The sequence below is a fragment of the Alnus glutinosa genome, chromosome 4 (assembly GCF_958979055.1).
Source record: "Alnus glutinosa chromosome 4, dhAlnGlut1.1, whole genome shotgun sequence".
In the NCBI taxonomy this organism is placed as follows: Eukaryota; Viridiplantae; Streptophyta; class Magnoliopsida; order Fagales; family Betulaceae; genus Alnus; species Alnus glutinosa.
The window spans coordinates 29,476,614-29,497,190 of NC_084889.1; the positions used below are offsets into that span (position 1 = coordinate 29,476,614).

Sequence of the window (20,577 nt, forward strand, 5' to 3'; positions counted from 1 at the left end):
CGCATGCATCACGTAATATTATATACACCGTTAAATATAACAAAATAAGAATTTAACAATGAAACGACTCATCTCTATTTCACTTGAAATGGAGAGGATCCCTAACTACCTCATATAAATCTGGTCCGGGATAGGATCCTCTCCATTTCAAGTGAAATAAAGAGGAATAATTTCATAGTCTATATTAGATTTCACAACATGTAACGGTGTATATGTTGTCTACGTTGCCACATAATTTAAAATTTGGTTAATTACAGAAAGGCCATCAAACTATCAGCCGTTTTTAAAGTGGTCTCATAAACTACCAAATGCAACACTCGGGCCCCACAAACTATCAAAGAGTGCCAAAAAGACTCATTTTGTCGAAATAGTCTTATAATACCATCGCAACATGTCATATATTCAATTGAAAATTAATAAAATTTAAAAATCCAATAAAATTAAAAATATTCAAAAAAAAAAGAAAAAAAGAAAAAAAAGAAAAGAAGAAGTTAAACAAAATTGAAAAAAAAAAAGAAAAAAAGAAAATGAGTGGTTCGAGCCACCCCCGTCCCCCATGGTCGGTCTGGGGGTGGCCAAACCATCCCCAATTGCCAAACCCTCAAACTTTTTTCTTTTTTTTCTTTTTTTCTTTTTTTTTTTTAACTTCTTCTACTTCTTCTTTTTATTCATTGTCTTCTTCTTATTCTTCTTATTCTTCTTATTTTTCTTTGGCCTTGTGGGGTGGCCGAACCCACCCCCAAGGGCCATGGGGTAGCTCAACTAGTTCTTCTTCTTCTTCTTCTTCTTTTCATTTTTTATTTTCATTTTTTTAAATTTATTTTTTATTTTTTATTTTTTTTAATTGAATATATGACACATGGCGATAGTATTATATGAATATTTCGACAAAATGGGCATTTTTTGTACTCTTTAGTAGTTTGTGGGGCCTGAGTGATTCACTTAGTAGTGTGACTACTTTAAAAACGGCTAGTAGTTTATGAGGCTTTTTTTTATAATTAACCCTTTAAATTTTTTAAATAATGTGACACCACATACACTCTCATATGCTTTAAAATTAAATATGGACTATGAAATGGTTGATTATCGGAGGGTCTCCTAATTGCCAAGTTTATCAAATCCTAAGAAAGTTCTGTTGCTTTTTTAGTTTGGAATTTTATCAGAATGCATTGAGATTGATAATTTATCTCTACTTTCAATGATTATCTTCCTTGAAATTAGTTTATAAAATTTTTTTGCAAACATCATTATCTATGTACTGTCACGGATCTACCATGGATCATCCCCAACCTTCAGCCAGGGTGTAGGAGAAGGATGACGTGGAATGGATTGGGTTGAGTCAGATAGAGTATTCTAGAAGGATTCCTGCGGTTGTTATTTCCTTGGTTATTTTACTTTTATGTCCTAGTGGTATCTTTTATTGTTAAGTAGCTAGAGGATGGTTGCAAGTCAGTTGGTAATATTCCAACCGATTGGTCTATATAAGAACTATTAGGAATGAACAAAGTAGACTAGAATGATATTGTAGCTTACCTTTGGAGAGATTGGGCCTCTCTAAGAGCTCTGAATTTCTATTCTAACATTTCAATTCCACTAGTATCCATTATTATCTTCCTTTTTTCGAGTCCGTTTGGGTTTGCGATTTCAAAAAGTGCGATTTAAAATAACGATTTTAAAATGAGCGATTTGAAAAAATTGATATTTAAAAACGCAGTTAAGCGTTTGGCAAAATCGCAGTTTAGCATTTAAAATCGCAAATTTACATTTAAAATTATGCGTTTTCAAAAAAACATCATCTTATCTGGGATTTGAAAAAGTAGATTTTATGCGTTTTCAAATCGCAATTTTTAAATACGCAGTTTCCAAACGATTTATGTTTTGCGATTTGGTTTAAAATCGCACTTATTGTCTACGAAATCGCAATCCCAAACGCACCCTTCATCTATTATTTCCACCATATTCCTTCTCCAACCGAAACCCCCCTTACATTTGGTATTAGAGCCAAAGTTCTCCCATTCATTGTTTCCGCAGCTTCCCTTTTCATCTCAAATATATATATATATATATATATATATATATATTCCTTATCATGGCCAACAGCACCAGATTGTTCCAACTTTTCGAGGCCCTGAAAGAATGCCAGGATGCCATCCTCCAGTAGCAAAACACTACCACCGCCTTCCAACAACAGCAACAGCAACACACCCATAATACGTCATTCCAACAGCAGCTCACTGAAGTGTCAGACTTGCTCTGCACTTTGGCAACAACTCAGGCAAGACCACCCCTGGAGAGACCACCTTTGGGCGACCAAGGCATTTACCCTCTTCCAGGTATTAATGAAAGAGATGATCCTCGTTTCAATGGTCGTGAAGGTCGAGGTGAGCACCGCCAATACCGTGATGATCACGGGTTCCTTCCCAATCCTGGTTGGCATCATCAGGACGATTGTCGTGCTCAGTTCGATGACGACCATCACGATCCTCATAAGGGGGACAGATTGATGCATACTTGGCCCTTGCGGCTTGAGTTCCCTCATTTTGACGGTGAGAACCCAGCAGGATAGACTAATAAAGTTAACCAGTTCTTTGATTATTACCAGACCCCGCTCCATCAAAGAATTTGCATGGCTTCGTTTTACATGGAGGGCGAGGCTCTCATCTGGTTCCAAGATGCCAAAGAATCTGAGCAATTTTCGACGTGGGATGCCCTTGTACACGCTATTTTGACTTGTTTTGGGCCGGCTTATGACGACCCCATGGAAGCTTTGATGTAGCTGCGTCAATCCTCTTACGTTGCATAATACACTACCCAATTCGAAGCTCTCTCAAATAGGTTACATGGGGTCTCCGAGAATAACAGGTCGAGCTTTTTTCTCAGTGGGTTGAAGGATGACATTCGCCTCCCAGTACGAATGTTAAATCCCACAAGCCTCGTTTCTGCTTTCGGCTTTGCTAAGCTCCAAGAAGAGTATCTTTAGAGTTTCAAATGCCATATTCGTGCTGCTTCGACTTCTTTCTATTTTGGTCGACAACAGAGCTAGAGCCATGTTGGAAGTTTCTCTCCTTAGCAACCGGGCCTTTCTTCTTTCCCTTTGGCTCTTCCTTCTAAGCCACAATCAGGTCTTTTGATCCAACGCATCTCTCCCAGTCAAATGAAGGAACGTAGGGATAAGGGACTCTGTTATTACTGTGACGACAAATTGCAGCCAGGCCATAAGTGCAAGTCCCTGCACCAGTACCTCTTATCTGGGTTAGAACTTCACCCGGATGATGCTACATAGGATGTGTATTATGATTCCACTGAGGTAGCTGAGCCTGTTCCGGAATTTGATGTAGTCGAATGCAAGGAGTCGGAGATTTCACTGAATGCTATTTCAGGTTCTCTCGGTGCCAAATCTTTGCGTCTGTTGGGATTTATACTTCACCGTCGTGTCAGCATTTTGGTAGATTGAAGAAGTACTCACAACTTCCTGGATCCCGCCTTGTTGAGCAAGGTTCAGCTCCAAGTCACTCCAACTCCGTTGCTGCATGTGAAAATTGCAGATAAGACTTATATTCAAAGTTGTGGGTAGGTTACCTCTGTCTCTCTAAGAATCCAAGGCCACTCCATCGTCACTAATTTTTACCTCATCTTTTTGGGAGTTTGCGACATTGTTTTGGGCGTTGACTAGTTACGCACATTGGGGCCCATTCAATGGGGTTTCTCCTATTTGACCATGCAATGCATGTGGTTGGGCCATTCCACTACCCTTAGGGGCGTGACTCCTGTTGAGCTTTCCTTGGAGGACGGCCCACATATTCTCAAGTCTTCCTCGTCATATACTAAGGGTGTCCTTTTGAAGCTATTGTCCTGCACTGATGGGCAGGTTTTTCCTTCCTTGCCTGATTCCATCTAGACCCTTCTTTAGTCATTTGGGCAGGTTTTTTCCACACCAACGGGTTTGCCTTCATCCCTTACACATGATCACAAGATCCTGCTGAAAAGCCCTCAACCCATCAATGTCCGCTCCTACCGTTACCCCTACTTCCAAGAAATCGAAATCGAAAGTTATTCGGGAACTCTTACTTACAGAGGTCATTCATCCTAGCCAGAGTCCTTTGTCAGCTTCGATGTTGTTGGTGCGGAAATCTAACGGGAGTTGGCGTTTATGCGTGGATTACATGGCCCCTAATAAAGAAACTATCAAAGATAAGTTTCCAATTCCGATCATAGATGAGCTTTTGGACGAACTCCATGGCACAGCCATTTTCTCAAAGCTCGATCTCCGCTCTGAATACCACCAAATCCGGATGCAATAGAAGGACATTCTGAAGACAGCGTTCCGTACATACAAAGGCCACTACAAATTTCTGGTCATGCCTTTCAATTTGACCTAAAGCACCTTCCACGTTCCAGGCCCTAATGAACGACATTTTCAAGCCCTTCTTGCAGAAATTTGTTCTCTTCTTCTTTTTTTTTTTTCTTTTTTTTTTATGACATCATCATATACAGCCGCAACCTTGAGGATCACTTGGAGCATTTGAAGTCGGTTCTAGAGACTTTATTCCATCACAATCTCTTTGCGAAGCTGTCAAAATGTACATTTGCTGTCAAGGAAATTGAATATCTCGGGCATTTCATTTCTCAATGTGGCGTGAGGGCAGATCTATCCAAGTTAGAGGCCATGGCTAATTGGCCAATTCTACAGTCGATCAAAGCTTTGCGAGGGTTTTTTGGTCTCACCCGTTATTATCGAAAATTCATTCGCCACTATGGAGTCATGGTGGCACCCTTAACGGCCATATTAAACAAGCATGCTTTCTCCTGGATTCTCCCTGCCACTATAGCCTTTGATAAGCTCAAGGATGCTATGATGTCTCCTCCGGTCTAACAGGTCCCAGATTTCAACACGACCTTTGTGGTGGAATGTGATGATTGTGGCACAGGACTCGGCGTGGTCCTCATGCAGGAAGGACACCTAATTGCATTCCTCAACAAAGCCTTTAAGGGGCAAGCCTTCCATCTCTCAACATATGAAAAAGACTTACTATCTTTGGTAACAGCCATACAACATTGGTGCCCATACCTCTTGGGACGTACCTTCACAGTGTGCACCGACCAGCAAGCCCTCTGTTATCTCCTAGATTAGCAGGTGGGTGCTGTCTTCCAACAGCGTTGGGTTTCCAAGCTGTTTTGATATGATTTTATCATCGAATATAAAGGCAGTCGTGATAACAAAGTCGTCGATGCCCTATCGCGGCTCACTGATTCTGCATTAGCCCAATAGCACATGTCTTTGTCCATCATTTATTTTCCAACCCCTTCATGGGTCTCGGAATTTAAGGCGTCCTACCACTCAGATCAGCACACATCCAAGTTACTCCACTCCCTTCAGAACGGGGAACTGGCCCCGAGGGGTTATTCTCTCCAGCAAGGTCTAATCCTTCACAAGAACAAGCTTTGGATTGTGAAGGCCTCCCCTTTTTAGCACAAGCTCCTAGAGTTTATCCACGTTGACCCTGCCACAGGTCATTTCGGGCATCACAAGACCATACACAGGGCCAAGGCGAATTTCTACTGAAAGGGAATGCGCGCTAACATCAAAAAATTTGTGCGCGAATGCCCTATTTGTCAAACCAATAAACATGAAACTATCATCTCCCCAGGTTTGCTCCAGCCCTTGCCCATTCCTCTGCGTGTATGGTCTGATGTATCGGTTGACTTCATTGAAGGACTTCCATTGTCCCACAAGTTTTCAGTGATTCTGGTTATTGTTGACCGGCTGACGAAATACGAGCATTTTCTTCCGTTTGTCCATCCTTATACACCCTCAACTGTGGCTGAAGCCTTCATAGCCAACATCTTGAAACTTCACATCATACCCTCCATTATCGTCTTGGATAGAGACCCGATTTTCATGAGTTCTTTATGGCGGGAACTTTTTCGTCTCCAAGGCACCACTCTGGCGTTCAGCTAGGCATACCATCCCCAATCGAATGGCCAAACTGAGGCCTTCAACAAATGCCTTGAAACTTATCTTAGGTGCTAAGCCACGGGAATGGAGCGTATGGCTTCCTCTAACTGAGTGGTGGTACAATACGAACCTCCACTCCTCTACGGGATTTACTCCCTTTGAGGCCGTTTGCGGTTACCCGCCATCGACTCTCTTATCCTATGTTCCAGGGACCTCAACTAACTTGGCAGTCGATACCTAGTTGCGGGATCACACCACTGTTGTGTCTCTTCTCAAGGAGCACTTGCACGAGGCCCAAAACCGCATGAAAATGTAGGCAAACAAAGACCGCTCTGAATGCGAATTTTAGCCAAGGGATTGGGTTTACCTACTGCTCTAGCCATATTGCCATAAATCCATTGCTCTGCATCGTAGCTTAAAGCTATCCTCCCTCTTCTATGGACCTTTCTAGGTGGTGCGCCGTCTTGGATTCGTTGCGTGTGAGCTTGCTCTACCCCCTGACTCTCGTCTTCATCCAGTGTTCCACGCCTCTTGTTTGAAGAAAAAACTAGGCCATCAGATTTCCCCTCTTCCGACCCTCTCTCCACTCGCCTTCAATGGGGAGCTACGACCTGAACCGGATTTCATTGTGGATCGTAGGATGGTCAAGTGGCTGGGCCGCGCAGCCACCAAAGTCCGAGTTCGCTGGAAAGGGGTTTCCTCTACTAATGACTCTTGAGAGCTCCTCTGGACCCTACAAAGCCAATATCCACACCTTGTGAGCAAAGTGCTCCGATGGGGGAAGCATTGTCACGTATCTACCATGGATCATCCCCAACCTTCAGCTAGGGTGTAGGAGAAAGGGTGACGTGCAATGGATTGGGTTGAGTCAGATAGAGGATTCTAGAAGGATTCATGCGGTTGTTATTTCCTTAGTTATGGTCTATATAAGAACTATTAGGAATGAAGGCAGAGTAGGCTAGAATGATATTGTAGCTTACCTTTGGAGATATTGGACCTCTCGAAGAGCTTTGTATTTCTATTATAGAAGTATCCATTATTATATTCCTTTTTCATCTCTTATTTCCACCGTATTCCTTCTCCAACTGAAAACCCCCTTACATGTACCTTAAGAAAAAAAAAAAAAAAGTGTTTTTTTTTTTTTGTCATTTATATTTATTATCCGTCATGTATCCCAATAGAACGATTAGATATTAATCGTCTTCCATTTATCTTATTGACATTTGTATATAGATATATTATATATTAGATGTATTATTTAATTTATTTAAACAAAAAATAGGTAATAATTATATTGCAAGCCTTATAATTAATTATGATTTTAAATTCAATTGTAAAATTTCAATTACATCAATGATTGCTTTCTAATTTCAATATTGGTAAAATGCTTGCTAATTCTTGAACCTTGTAGTGTATTACCTAGGGCTGGCAATTTTTGACGCGACCCGCGAATCCAACACGAAGTTAAAGGGTTAGGGTTAACCTTAAAATGGTTGACCCGTTAGACTCGTTTAATAAAAGGGTCGTTACAGGGTCAACCTACTTGACCCGTGGGTCGACCCGTTTGACCAGTATACTTAAACATTTTTTTGCAACATTAAAAATTATATTTAAACAATCATATTACCTCTCTCTTTCTCTCATTGTCTAAAGATTAAAGACTAAACTAAAAAAAAATCACAAAAAACAAAACTAGTCTTTTTCTTTTATTGAGTTAGAACTTGAACAAAAAAGGCAAAGACTAAAAAAAATTAGCGGAGTTTTTCTTTCAAGTTTTTGAACTTAGAAGTTGAACCAAAACAAGTAAATAATAAAACAACTCAATATTTTATATTTCAACTGTGAAATAATATGATTATTCAAACAATATGATTTTTTTTTTTAGTTTAAATTTGTGTTTTTATTTTTATAGATTTTATTAATAAACGAGTCAAACAGATTGGGTCGTGTCAACCCGTTATTTAGCAGGGTCGTGTTAGAGTTTAATAATTTGACTATTTTATCTAAACGGATCGTGTCAGGGTTGATCCTTAACGTGTTCACGGGTCAAACGGGTCGGGTCAATCCGTTTTGACAGCCCTAATATTACCGTGTTACAGATAAATTTGGAAAGAATTTATCTTCAATAGGACGATAAGATAAATGTTGGGACCATTGCATAGGTTATTATTCACATTCATTTTATACAGGCTGACATGACATATTTTAAGTGTTTTTTTTTTTCTCCTTAAAATACGTCTTATTAACGGATATTAAATATGTGTAATAAATTGATGTGAATAATAGCATTACTTCATAATTCCCTTTCGAATTCGTTTGATAGCCTACATGACACTGGACAGAAGGAGAACAATAGGAAATAATAGATAAAACCATATTATTCAGAGTTTCACTGGTCAACAATGAACTTTTAGTAGAATCTCACCATCAAGAAAAAATGAGTCACAACTCAAAGAGATAAATCACATATCATAAATTATCATAAACTTGAATACTTTCATTAATTTCAATCAACTTGATTAAATCATCTACGGAATTGGGCTTTGGGGGGTACTCTAAAAAATGAGTAGTTTGTCATATGAATTTGTAAATGCGATACGTGTCATTTGGACTACTGTGTGACTGTCCTTATTTAGAAAATACTTGGAGGCACTATAATTTTTATTACAAAATCATTTACCGACTAATGTGACAATTCATAATTGATGAAATAATTAAAATTAGGAAAAATTACAATTTAGTCCTCCAAATTGCCAGCCGTTTTGTAAGTAGCCCCACGAATTGCCAACGCTTGAACTCTGTCCCTCCAAACTATTAAAAGTTTTAAAAAGGCCAATTTTGTCAAAATATGCATATAATACCTCTGTCACGTGTCATTTTTCATTTAAAAAATAAAAAAAAAACTAAAAAACTAAAAAAAATAAAATAAAATAAAAGAAACTTTTTTTTAAAAAAAGAAAAGAAAAGAAAATGGGAGCCACCCCCTAGGGCCGGGGTGGCCATGAACAACACTCCAAACACCTATTTTTTTTTTTTTTAAAAAAAATAAATAAAAAATATCTGTTTTTTTTTTTTTTAATTGAAAAATAACATGTGACAATGGTATTATAGGCATATTTTGACAAAATGAATATTTTTAAAACTTTTAGTAGGGCTACTTACATAACAACTGGCGAGGACTAAATTGTAATTTTCCCTTAAAATTATATTATTAACATGTATATCTAGCACCACTCTCTCTGATTCATTCAAAAAATGACCAAATTGATTTTAAAATTGAGATTGAAAATATAATCCGGATATAAACGTACCTAAAACTACAGTGATTAATTTCAAATCCGACTCAGAATTTGAGGTTGATAGCGTAAAAATTTCAAATAAATAAATAAAAAAATAAAATGGTGCGCACCAAACAGACATGGGCTGTGGCGTGGCCGAAATTGGAGGGAGGTGGAGGGAAACAGAAATTATACATAACAAGCACTCTAGCAGCCAGGGAAAGAAAATAAAAAAGGAAAGCGGAGACAAGCAGTGTCTGTCTTGGTCTTGGCCCAAGTCGCCGCGAAGTCGTAGTGTCACTGCGACGCCGTAGTGGCTTCCATCGCGAAACCCTAAAGAGACCATTCTTGACCAGATCCGACCTCTCTCTCTCTCTCTCTCGGTACGTTGCTGCTCTTCTAATCGCCGCTCTCATCTACGCAAATCGGTCCATTTTCTCTACGATTACATCCGTATTACTCAATTTACTTCACCGCCACTTCCTTTCTCTTTTTACTTCGTTTTCACTGCAATTGTTGTGTTCAATTGCAATGCCGAACGAATGCTTAATCGTTTGCCTTTGGATTTGAAGAATTTTGTTGGTCTTAGTGTGAGTCTGTGTTGATTACTGGATTGCAGTGCGTAAATCGAAGCGTTCTTCTTCCATTATGTTCTGAGAGTTGATTTTCGCAAATGCGTATATTTATTTGTTGATTATGTGCATCTTTCATTCAGAAAGTTCGACTAAATAAGATTTCACAGTAGAAATGGCATGTATATTTATATATAATTGATTTCGAAATCGTGATTATATGTATAATATTTAGTTTGTTGATTATCTGCTTGTTTTGTTCGTCTGTACACTCTTTAATATTACAACTATACGGGTTTCAGAACATTATACTAAATCTGTTTATATCTCCATGGGTGTTGTAACTTTAACTTGAGCAGAGAGGCTGTTTCACCTGGGCTGGATGGACCAGGTTAGTAAAATTATTCCTAGTTTTTACTTTATTATTTTGTGAATAATTTTGTTTGGAATTCTTGTGATGGTTACGATGCTTCTGAATGTGACAGTACGAGAAAGTTGAGAAGATTGGCGAAGGGACCTATGGTGTGGTCTATAAGGGTCGTGACCTTTCGACCAATGAGACTATAGCTTTAAAGAAGATTCGCTTGGAGCAGGAAGATGAGGGAGTACCAAGCACCGCAATACGAGAAATCTCCCTCTTGAAAGAAATGCAGCATGTGAACATTGTCAAGTATTCATTAGATTCATGCCGTTTATTGATTTCATTAATTTAGGAGTATGCATATAAGATAAGGATGAGAGTGGAAATTTTAAGTGCACCGTGTTGTCCACTATGTATGTTGTGTTTTTTTTCCTTGCCAATCAAAAAAACTTAGTTTAGGTGCCCTTCTAAATCATTAAGAGCACTGTTGCTACTGCTTTTCTGATTTTTTTGAAGGAAGAAAAGTGCACCTTAATTCTTCTTTTACAAATAAATCTGGTTTGTTTCTTCTGGGAGAAATCCTTTGCCATTTTCCTGGTTGATTGCTTGTTGAACTGATGGAGGAATGCATGTACAGTTACACGGCTTATATATAGGTAGACTTTTTTCTTTCTTTCTTGGATATGTACTCAACCTTCAGCATGCTACTCTGAGCATGTTAGTTCTCATAATTTTATGAAGCTTAAAAAGGACAATGGCATTTGTATTGGTATCTGGGTGGTGTCTGATTGTACAGCATGGCAACTTCAAAATAAAATGAGCGCAATCTTTTTTTATTTTTGACTTCGGCCAGAGATTGTCGGAAGAGTATAGGTGCTGCATAAATTTTTAATCTATGGAAATCTTCTTATGTGTACTGTCTAGCATCATCATTTTCCCTATGAATTTAGGTTGTTTTATTATGGTTATTTTGTCTCGTCAGGGTTGCCTGTAATTGTTGATGCTTTTGCTTGACAGGTTACAGGACGTGGTGCATAGTGAGAAGCGCTTGTATCTGGTTTTCGAGTACCTTGACTTGGATCTGAAGAAGCACATGGATTCATCTCCAGACTTCGGAAAGGATCTACGTCAAGTGAAAGTAAGTGACTGCTGTCTTTTGGAGGTTTGTGCAATCCGTGTGATAAGATTTTTTTTTTTTGCTTGTTCTAGTTAGGTGCTTCCTTTTGTATACTTCTTGTGTACATAGGGGCGCCTTACGGGTTTTTTTTTTTTTTTTTTTTTTTTTTTTAATATATTAAAAGAGAGAGAGAGAGAGAGAGAGAGAAAAGAAAGAAGGGGAAACTTCACTTAACCCCTCAGAATTATCCCCGCTTTTGCAAGTACCCACTTAAACTTAAAAATCTCTCAATTTTGTGTATCCATCTTTTAATTTTTTTTTTTCAATTTCACCAATTTGTTAGGATTTTCCGTTAAATATTGTCAAATTTTTTTCAAAATACCCATATTTTTAAAATATATATATATATATATATATATATATATATATATGAATTTCAAAGATTCGGGCGTGGGTGTTTTTGCAAATTTTGTTAAATCCTGACCAACGCCTAAATTCTTGCAAATTTTTTTTCCCTAAACAAAAGAGGGGTATTTGTGAAATTGAAAAAATGGATATACTAAATTGAGAGTTTTTGAAGTTTAGGGAGGTAATTGTAAATGTGATTCAAGTTTAGGGGGGTTAAGTGAAGTTTCCCAAAAAAAGAAGATATATATATATACACACATATTTTAACTTGTTGGGTGAAGGAATTATAGTCCATTTTTAGTTATTTGATCAGGAAATCAAAGTATTTTCATGTTCAGTGCAGGCCATTTCTAGGTTGTAGTGCCTTGCAACTTTTGTGATGAGATTGGGAAGATGGTAGACAAAGATGCTTATGGGTTTTTTTTTTGGTTTTTTAGTCTTTGAACAAATTTTCATATTTTTCCAATTTCTATCAGGTGCCAACAGTGATTTTTTTATTTTCTTTTCTTTTCTTTAGCTACTGAGCATGTTTAGAATACATTTTAGCTCAATCTAGTACATTTTAACTTTTGGTTTTTTTCTAGGTTTAAATGCATGCTTTCTTAACTTGTTTTTAGCTTCATCTTGAATCCGATTATTAAATTTGGCAATAGTGATGCGCAATGGGACTATTGGCAATGGCTATCTTCAATTGGTATTTTTTTTCCCATTTCTGCAGATGTTCCTTCATCAAATTCTCCGTGGCATTGCTTATTGCCATTCCCATAGAGTTCTTCATCGAGATCTGAAACCTCAGAATTTGCTATTAGATCGCAGCGCCAATGTACTAAAGCTTGCAGACTTTGGACTGGCCAGAGCATTTGGTATTCCTGTCAGGACATTTACACATGAGGTATAAGCATGCTCTGTGTTCAAGTTTCCTTATCTTCTTATTTGTGTTTCTCTAGTAATCGTGTATTATGATGTTTAATTGTTGCAATTGCTCTAGGCTTTCTTTCTTCATGGCCAAAAATTGAACAAATGTGATTAATTTACATCCACCCAAAAGTAAAAATCAAAAAGTAAAGCAAACGATTTTTTGGATCAAATGGAACAAACACAAAGTGAAGAAAAGATCTCCAGGATCATGCAATAATGATCTTGTTCTGTTGTTTTGCGGATCTGAGTTTTTTTTTTTTTTTTTTTCGCTAGTCCTGTAGAAAAATCAGAATCCATGATATGGTAATGGATTTTATAGCAAAAGTTCTTTTGCAATTTTGTTGTTCATGGCTAATTCCTCTAGTAGAGCCACCCAAGGCATCTTTTGGAACTAATCAATGTAAAATTCTTATTCTTTCTTTGTCAAAACATTTAGTAATGTGTCCCTTGGTGTCCAGCAGAATCTTTAAAAAATCTATATGGTTAAAAAGTATCTAAAAATTCAATTTATTGTTGGATTTATTAGTTTTCAGGGACAAAATAATATGGGGCACCTGGTGTATCCTATGTTTATGATACCTCATTTGTGGCTTAATTAGAAATTTGAATGATGAAAAATAATTTCAATCCATCAATTATTTCCATAACTGGTGATGATTCTTGGCGGCTCTTTTAGGTGGTGACCCTGTGGTACAGAGCTCCAGAAATATTGCTTGGATCCCGCCATTACTCTACCCCTGTTGATGTTTGGTCGGTGGGTTGCATATTTGCCGAGATGGTTAACCAACGGCCACTATTTCCTGGGGACTCTGAAATTGATGAACTGTTTAGGATTTTCAGGTGAGTAGCTTCCCAGGCATAGTATTCATTGTTGATTTTTCTGGAGAATTTAGTTGCAGACATATGTTCGGTAGGATGACTCTGAATATGAATATGTTATGTTATGCATCTAAATAGATTACTCATATACCAAAATAGATCAATTTGTGGCTGGATAAAGTGGCGCCAAATTTTCGTTAGATACATCTGAAAAAAGATGATCAGATTGTCATTCATACTTATTCTCACGCTTTAACTCAGTGTACTTTTGACGTATTCATTGTACACATTCTTTTTATCCTTTTCCCTGGTTTTGTTGACTGGATAATGGTTGTCACAATTTGTGGCATTCTGTTAAATTTTTGTTTAGGTTGCATCTCAATAATATTGGGAAGCTAAACCGTTGGAAATATAATTTCAAAAATATATGATATCCTTATGTTATTAAATTATAAAGGCTTATTTGGGAAGGGGGGGGGGGGGGGGGGGGGGGGGGGGGACTCGTTTCTGATAAAAAAAATCAAACTAAACTTTTGATGGGTCACTTTCTAGATGCATGGTGAGTATTTTATAAAAGAATAGCTCACTGCTGTCATGAGATGTCCATATATAAGGTTTGACCCATGTTGTCATTTTTATATCTCATATGTATATTTATGGCCAAGAATGGTAGTAGTCTTTTCACACTGGTGGCCGTCACTCATAGTTGCATTTTAAAGAAAATAATGCTTGAAGTTCTTGTCAAAATAGTTAAATAAATGAAAACATTTATAAAGAATCAGTACACGACTTCTCTTCCAAACAAACAAGTATATTATTATATTAACATATCTTCTTTTATATGAAGAGTCTTGGGCACCCCAAACGAGGATACATGGCCTGGAGTGACTTCTTTGCCTGATTATAAATCTGCTTTTCCCAAATGGCCTTCTAAGGTAACTAATCTTTAGGTGATATGTTCCTTAAACTTCTATTGCCATGACCGAATGTAAAGAAGAAGAAAAAATCAATTATAAGTTCCAGAGTATGTCTTTTTGAAAATTTAAAAGGTGTGTCCATTACCATGCAGGATCTGGCAGCTGTAGTTCCAAATCTTGATTCAGCTGGAGTTGATCTTCTTTCCGTAAGTGTACATTTGATATATTTACTACAGTGCACTTCACAGGGAGGCAAGACGATAATTTTAGGAGTGGCAATTTGTGTTTGCACGTCAGGTTCAGGTTGTATTAAGGCATGGGTAGATAAGAATATATAAGTTAACGTTAACCCGATTCATTTAATTAAAATAGGTTAGACCTCTCAACCCTAAGTCAGCCTTAAATGTTGTGTGTCGGGTTCGAGTTCTGTCGAGGTATAGACTATTCCAACTCCTTTGTTTCTCGTTCGCCCAAAGTCCCTTTTCCTGGTAATGCCCAACTTTGTTACAAAAAATAAAAAGGAAAGAGGAACTCTTACCTCTTCTATGTTAGCCTGGAAACAAGTTCCTAATTTAATGGTTTTTGCTGTCTGCTATTGCATTGTTATATTGGCGTTAAGCTTCTTTGCCTGTTTAAATAAAATGGTGATAAGATAAACCCAAGCCCCCCATCACAGCTAGAGAACATTTTTTGTACCCAATCCACTTGTAGCATCTAGGAGCCTTTTGTGGACTTGAGCACATCACCATTCTAGATGATCACAAATGGATAAAATGTTGTTCTACTGCTTAAGCATTTCTATATCATGTTCCAGAAAATGCTTTGCTTGGACCCCAGCAGAAGAATTACAGCCAGGATTGCTCTTGAGCATGAATACTTCAAAGATATTGGATTTGTACCCTGATTCTCTGTAACCATTCTCGTGGCAGAGAAGTGTCTATATTAATGTGTAGCGTTCTATTATTGCTTTTGATTGTGTGAGAAATATTTGTGCTTTCTTTCGCTGCGATTTCTTCTTTTCACATTTTCCTTGGATTGAGTTTTAGATTAATTTGATTTGGTTTTGGACGGATACATTGGAATCAACTAGAGTCTGCTTCATTTCTTCTCCCTTCTTTCCATGTACTAAATATATATTACTTTGATTTGATGGCATTTTCTGTCCAATTCGCTTGTAATTGACAATCTTATCATATTTGAGGAGACAGCAAACTATTTTTTCATGTTGAATGGGGAAGTTAAGTTTACCTTGTATTTGCTACTATGTATACCTCTTCTCTTCCCTCTTTCCCTAATTAGCCTTGAAGCTAACAGAATTCCGTGACTTGTTTTGTTTCTTATAAATGCTATCTCATTTGATAAAACTTTTTAGAAGGTTCGTTTTACTTTTTGGTTGTGATGTTATGACTTGACATAAAGATAAAAATTGTTTTAAACTGTTTGTTAATACTTTTCCTTTTTGCTTAGTTATTATGTCGATTTTTTTTTTTCTTTCTAGTTAGGTGATTCATTTTTTATATTTCTGGTATACTTATGGATGGACGTCTTACGCATTTAATAAGACTTGATTTACTTATTAAAAAAAAAAAAAAAAAACTTTTCCTTTTTTGCTAAAAAGTTAAAAGCTATTCTAAGAAGCATTGTCAAACAAGCTCACTCTATTTTTTTTAGACAGACAGGAAAATAGTTGATTATTAGACATTCTCTCTCCATGGACCTACCTATGTCTGGTTGGTAAGCTTTGAAACTGTGGTAGGCTAAGAGATAAGCCCCTTAAATCCATTCATCTCTCAAATTTGTTTTGAAGAATATGAGAGAAATATTGTTGGGATGGAGAGGAAGACACTTGTTGGGATGATTAATCTTTTTAACTTATTTATGAGGCTTGAGGTTTATTATCCAAAATCACATACAATTACAACATAATTCAAAGAATGTATAGAGAAACGCAAGAGCAGAACCTCATCTTCTTTATGAATAATAACACCCTCAGATATACATTGGTAAGCTGACCTGTCATCTAAAATGCTGAGCTTCCTCCTCCCTTGGACCCACCTGTCAAGACATCCTTGGCTTCGTTTATCTTGGAAGCCAGATAGTGGCTCCCACCGGCATCAGGGTGATTTGCCATCATCACTCTCCTATGAGCCTCCTTAATCTTCTCCATCACAGTGCTCTCTCTGAAAGAGAAATAAATTAAATTATTATTCAACCAATTTGATATATATATATAAATAAAAGGGTGAGATAGATATCCATAGGATATTGACGTTTTACCTGACTCCGAGAATTAATGCTGCTTCCCGCCGAGTCATGACGTTGTCAAACCCGCCATAATAAAACCTTCGAACACGGGGAATTGGAGGGCGAGCTTTGAATGCTTGCCATGCTGCAATCATGTATCTTGCCCCTATGGCAGCACTTGCCACAGAAGCACCTATTACTAGAGGAGTTGTCTGACGGAAATAAAGATGTAGTAACAAGTTATGGCTCTATGATAAACACTCAACCAAAACCTACATTTTTTAATAAGCATCGTGCGTCTCCTATGCACACCCAAAATTGTGGTATTTGGATACAATAATCAAGCAAAGCAACTAAGTGAACATTCTCATGCCCTAAGGAACCGGTGTTTAGGGGTATACATGCGGGTGGATATTAGTCGCCCATATCTGCTATCCACTATCCGCTCATGCGGATGCTTATGGTTAAAGACGGAGATGATATTTCTGTCCAAAAATTGACGGAAGTCCACGTCAACACTTCTAAGAAGCTAACACGTGTTCTATACCTAATTAAAAAAAAAAAAAAAAATTAAAGCTTTAAAAAAAAAAAAAAAACTTTTTGAATAATAAAAAAAAAAGAGGTGTGGCTTTTGGGCAAAATAAGGGTGGCCGAAACCACTCCCAGACTGGCCATGGGGGTGGCTCGAGCCACCCATTCTTTTTTTAAAAAAAATTGTTCAACACAAGGAGGAAAAAAAAAATTAAGTATTGGACACGTGTTAGCTTCATAAATGTGTCGTGTGGACTTCTGTCAATTTTTAGACGGAAGTACCATCTCCGTCTTTAGCCATAAACGAGGTACCATTTAAGATACGAAATGAATCGCAAGGAGGAAAAAAATAAAGTCTTTAAACCTCAAAGGGCAAAAACGTATTTAACCAAAAAATTAAAACAAACCCAAAACACTAAAAATCGGCTTAAAATTATTTTTTAAATCGTTTAAAATAGGCCCTAATAGAGACTCAGAAAGCCCAAAAAACCCATTACCTAATATTCGCATGGCAGATAATAACCGCATTTAATAACCGTGCGGATGCAGTTAGTAAAAATATGATGTGGATGCGGATATTGGAAATAACTGCATCCACATCCGCATGTACCCCTAGCGTGGTTAGCTTTATACTTGATAGAACTAGTCACTAACAAAAAGCCTTCACAATTTGGGGTATCACAATCTCTCCCATAATTTTATATGTACTTGTTGAAAAAAAAAAAAATTGGCACTAACCACATCTCAAAAGAACTAGGTTTCGTTTGTTAATACTTTTTAAAGAGTGCTTTTTTTTTGTTGTTCTAATGTAACCTGAATGTGAAAATAATTTTAAATGTTTTGTGAATATTTTTTAATTTTTTGTTTTGAAAAAAAAAAAAAAGAGAGAGAGAGAAGGAAAAAGTTTTATCACAATAATATAACCCATCTACTGGAACATAAACCCTTCACAATTCGAGATATCACAACCCTCCAAAACCACCGGGCAATTTTCAATGTTTCCCTAAATTTTAGAAGTTTGTAATGGGGACTTATGATCTTCCAACCTCTCAATCGTCCCCTCCGTTAATATTTTTCATTAATTCCTCACAAATAAAAGAAAATGACCAAATATCCCTTTATTAATATTTTAAAAAATAAAAATAAAAAATAAGGGAAAAGTTGTATTTTTAAAAATTTTATAGGGGTAAAATGGACATTTTACATGAAAGCAATCGAAGTTAAAAAATAAAAATTAAAAATTAAAAAAATGAAAGGGCAAGTAATTGAAATGGTCTAAAAGATTATAACCCCACGTTGTAAATCGTAAATTGTTAAAGTTTAGGGAACAATTAAAAATTACTTGATAGTTTATGGATAAGTCCCTAAATTATTATATATATATATATATATATATTTGTAGTAATAAAGACGAGGATGCTGTTATGTTTCAAAGTAAAGCATATAATTGAAGTGAAGATTAAACCCAAAAAGCAAAAAGAACATAAATTCACAGCAAACCTGAATCAAAATCCAATAACATCCAAAGCAAATTCTACAAACAACTGCATAAAACATCGATAGGAAATCGATGGACGAACGACTCACCATGGCTTTTGCGACCACAAACCCAAAAAACCAGCGCGACCAATTATCTGCTCCTGCTGCTGCTGCTGCTGCTGATGATGATGATGATGATAATCGCCCGAATCAGTAATCGTTTACCGTACGTAGCTTATATGGATTCAAAATAGACTGGACAGAAATAAAAAGAAAAGGGCTATTATCGGAATTATGAGAAAGAGGAAGGAAATTTGAGCTTACGAGAGCGAACAGCGACGAGATTTGATTTTCTAAGCAATCTGTGTGCGCGCGCTTGGTGAAAAAGAGTTCGAAAATCATGCCGCGATTTGCTATTTATATGGAGGGGTTTGGGATCCTGACTTGGGCCTCACGAAACTGACCAACTATCAACCGCCCACTGAGTTGAGGCGGCCAATCGTGGTGCCTTCTCGAACCCGGTCCGTCTCTCTCTAATTTGAACTCTTAACTTCTTTTTACCGTTTTTTTTTTTTTTTTTTTTTAATGCTGTTTGGTAACTCTCTTCCCTCGAGGAGGGAATTTTTTTTTAGTGGTTTTAAAAAATAATTGATGTGATACAAAGTATAAATAATTTTTTTTTTTAAAAAAAAAAATTGTATTGTAGTTAATTTTTTTTATTTAAATAATAATAAAAAATTGTTTATGTGATATAAAAACTGAAAAAAATTAAAAATATTTTGAAGCTAATATTTTTTGGGAGAAGTAAAAATAAGAGAAGAAGGAGGGAGTTGCTAAACGGGGCCTTAATCTTTTCTCGTACGATTTAATCCGTGTAATTTTTTTAAAAAAATGCAATTATGCCCTTAATTTAAAAAAAATTAAAAAATAGAAAAATATAAGAAGGAAGATCCAGAGTCACACTTCACTTTCTTTATATATATATATATATATATATATATATATATATATATATATATATATATATATATATATATATGAAGAAGAAACGGACAGCAGCCTCAGCTCTCTCTCTCTCTCTGAAAAACTCCCGCACAGAGAGCTCCCTGTTGTTGAACCGTTTCGCCGGGGAGGGAGGCCTCGCCTCCCTCCTCCCGGCTGTTTTGTTCCTCTCAGTCTTCAGACTGTAGAGTTTTGTCCCCCTCGATTGTACCGGTGGTGGTTGTTTCGCCCCTAGCTCTTTTGGCTATGGTGGCGTTGTTTGTTCTTGTTTTTTCTTGTTCTCTTTCTGTTTCTGGGCAAGATGACCTTCCTTAAGCAGTCGACGGTGGAGTGAGGTTGGTTTTGGTGTCGTCGACGGCTTGTTTTTTGGTCGGACTTTCCTGGTTTTTCTCTTATTTTCGAAGCCAGATCTATGCATGTCCGTTGACTCCTGGTGGACACGCGCTACCCAGCCGAGGTCCCTGCCGTGTTCCGCCCTGGGTGCTGGAAGCTGCGGTCGTGGCAGGTCCTCAGAGCTCGGCGCGTGGCCCTCACGCGCCAGGACGTCTCTGCTTATTATCCGCGTGTGCAGGCCACGCTCTGCACTTTCTGGCCGTGCTTGGCGGCGTCTGGGGCCTCCGGCGTCGGATCTTCGGCCGGGTGCGTCCGGATGCGGCGCGTGTCCCACACGCGCCGTCACTCCGGCTAATCAGTCCCCTTTTCCACTGCCGGCGACTTATTTAGGGTCTTCTGCCTTTGTGTTGTATTTTCCCTTGTTTCTATGTACAGTTTGCCTTTGTGTGGCTCAAGTTTTACTAGAATTTGTTTAGTTAGGGAATTTATTGTAATTCTAGTGAAATTTGTGATTCTGCTAGGCAGCTGTTTTTAAGCCAAATCCTTCTGGCTTAGAGTGTGAGGGGTATGTCCCTCATTTCTCACTATGTATACCCTTTGGGCTTTGATCTATGAGTAGCACATGCTATACCCTCTGGCTTA

At 37.4% G+C, this 20,577-nt stretch overlaps 2 protein-coding genes across 4 annotated transcripts; one reads left to right on the forward strand and one right to left on the reverse strand.

The window, feature by feature from the left end:
* Nucleotides 1-9,437: 9,437 nt before the first annotated feature.
* Nucleotides 9,438-15,455, forward strand: LOC133866837 (cell division control protein 2 homolog). Its single transcript, XM_062303488.1, has 9 exons — nt 9,438-9,617; nt 10,166-10,197; nt 10,292-10,476; nt 11,185-11,305; nt 12,411-12,584; nt 13,287-13,450; nt 14,277-14,364; nt 14,499-14,552; nt 15,161-15,455. The coding sequence occupies exons 2-9, from the start codon at nt 10,189-10,191 to the stop codon at nt 15,248-15,250; spliced, it is 885 nt and encodes a 294-aa protein (XP_062159472.1). The 5' UTR covers nt 9,438-9,617; nt 10,166-10,188; the 3' UTR covers nt 15,251-15,455.
* A 749-nt stretch (nt 15,456-16,204) lies between these two features.
* On the reverse strand, nt 16,205-19,124 carry LOC133866671 (mitochondrial import inner membrane translocase subunit TIM14-3-like). Of its 3 annotated transcripts, none has more exons than XM_062303275.1 (4): nt 18,925-19,124; nt 18,709-18,770; nt 16,624-16,802; nt 16,205-16,526 (listed from the first exon to the last, which is right to left on the reverse strand). In XM_062303275.1, exons 2-4 carry the CDS (start codon nt 18,709-18,711, stop codon nt 16,367-16,369), a joined length of 342 nt encoding a protein of 113 aa, XP_062159259.1. In that variant the 5' UTR covers nt 18,712-18,770; nt 18,925-19,124; the 3' UTR covers nt 16,205-16,366. The 3 variants fall into 3 exon arrangements, with proteins under 3 accessions (XP_062159259.1, XP_062159261.1, XP_062159260.1); XM_062303277.1 differs by having other exon boundaries at nt 18,709-18,779; XM_062303276.1 differs by having other exon boundaries at nt 18,709-18,855.
* Between the last annotated feature and the right edge of the window lie 1,453 nt (nt 19,125-20,577).

Bases quoted from the DNA above. Each gene is read 5' to 3' on its own strand.
- LOC133866671 (XM_062303275.1), bottom strand. The intron at 16,527-16,623 runs GTAAAACGTCAA...TTTCTCTTTCAG, and splicing joins GCATTAATTCTCGGAGTCAG to AGAGAGCACTGTGATGGAGA.
- LOC133866837 (XM_062303488.1), top strand. The intron at 12,585-13,286 runs GTATAAGCATGC...CGGCTCTTTTAG, and splicing joins TCAGGACATTTACACATGAG to GTGGTGACCCTGTGGTACAG. The intron at 13,451-14,276 runs GTGAGTAGCTTC...TTTTATATGAAG, and splicing joins GAACTGTTTAGGATTTTCAG to AGTCTTGGGCACCCCAAACG.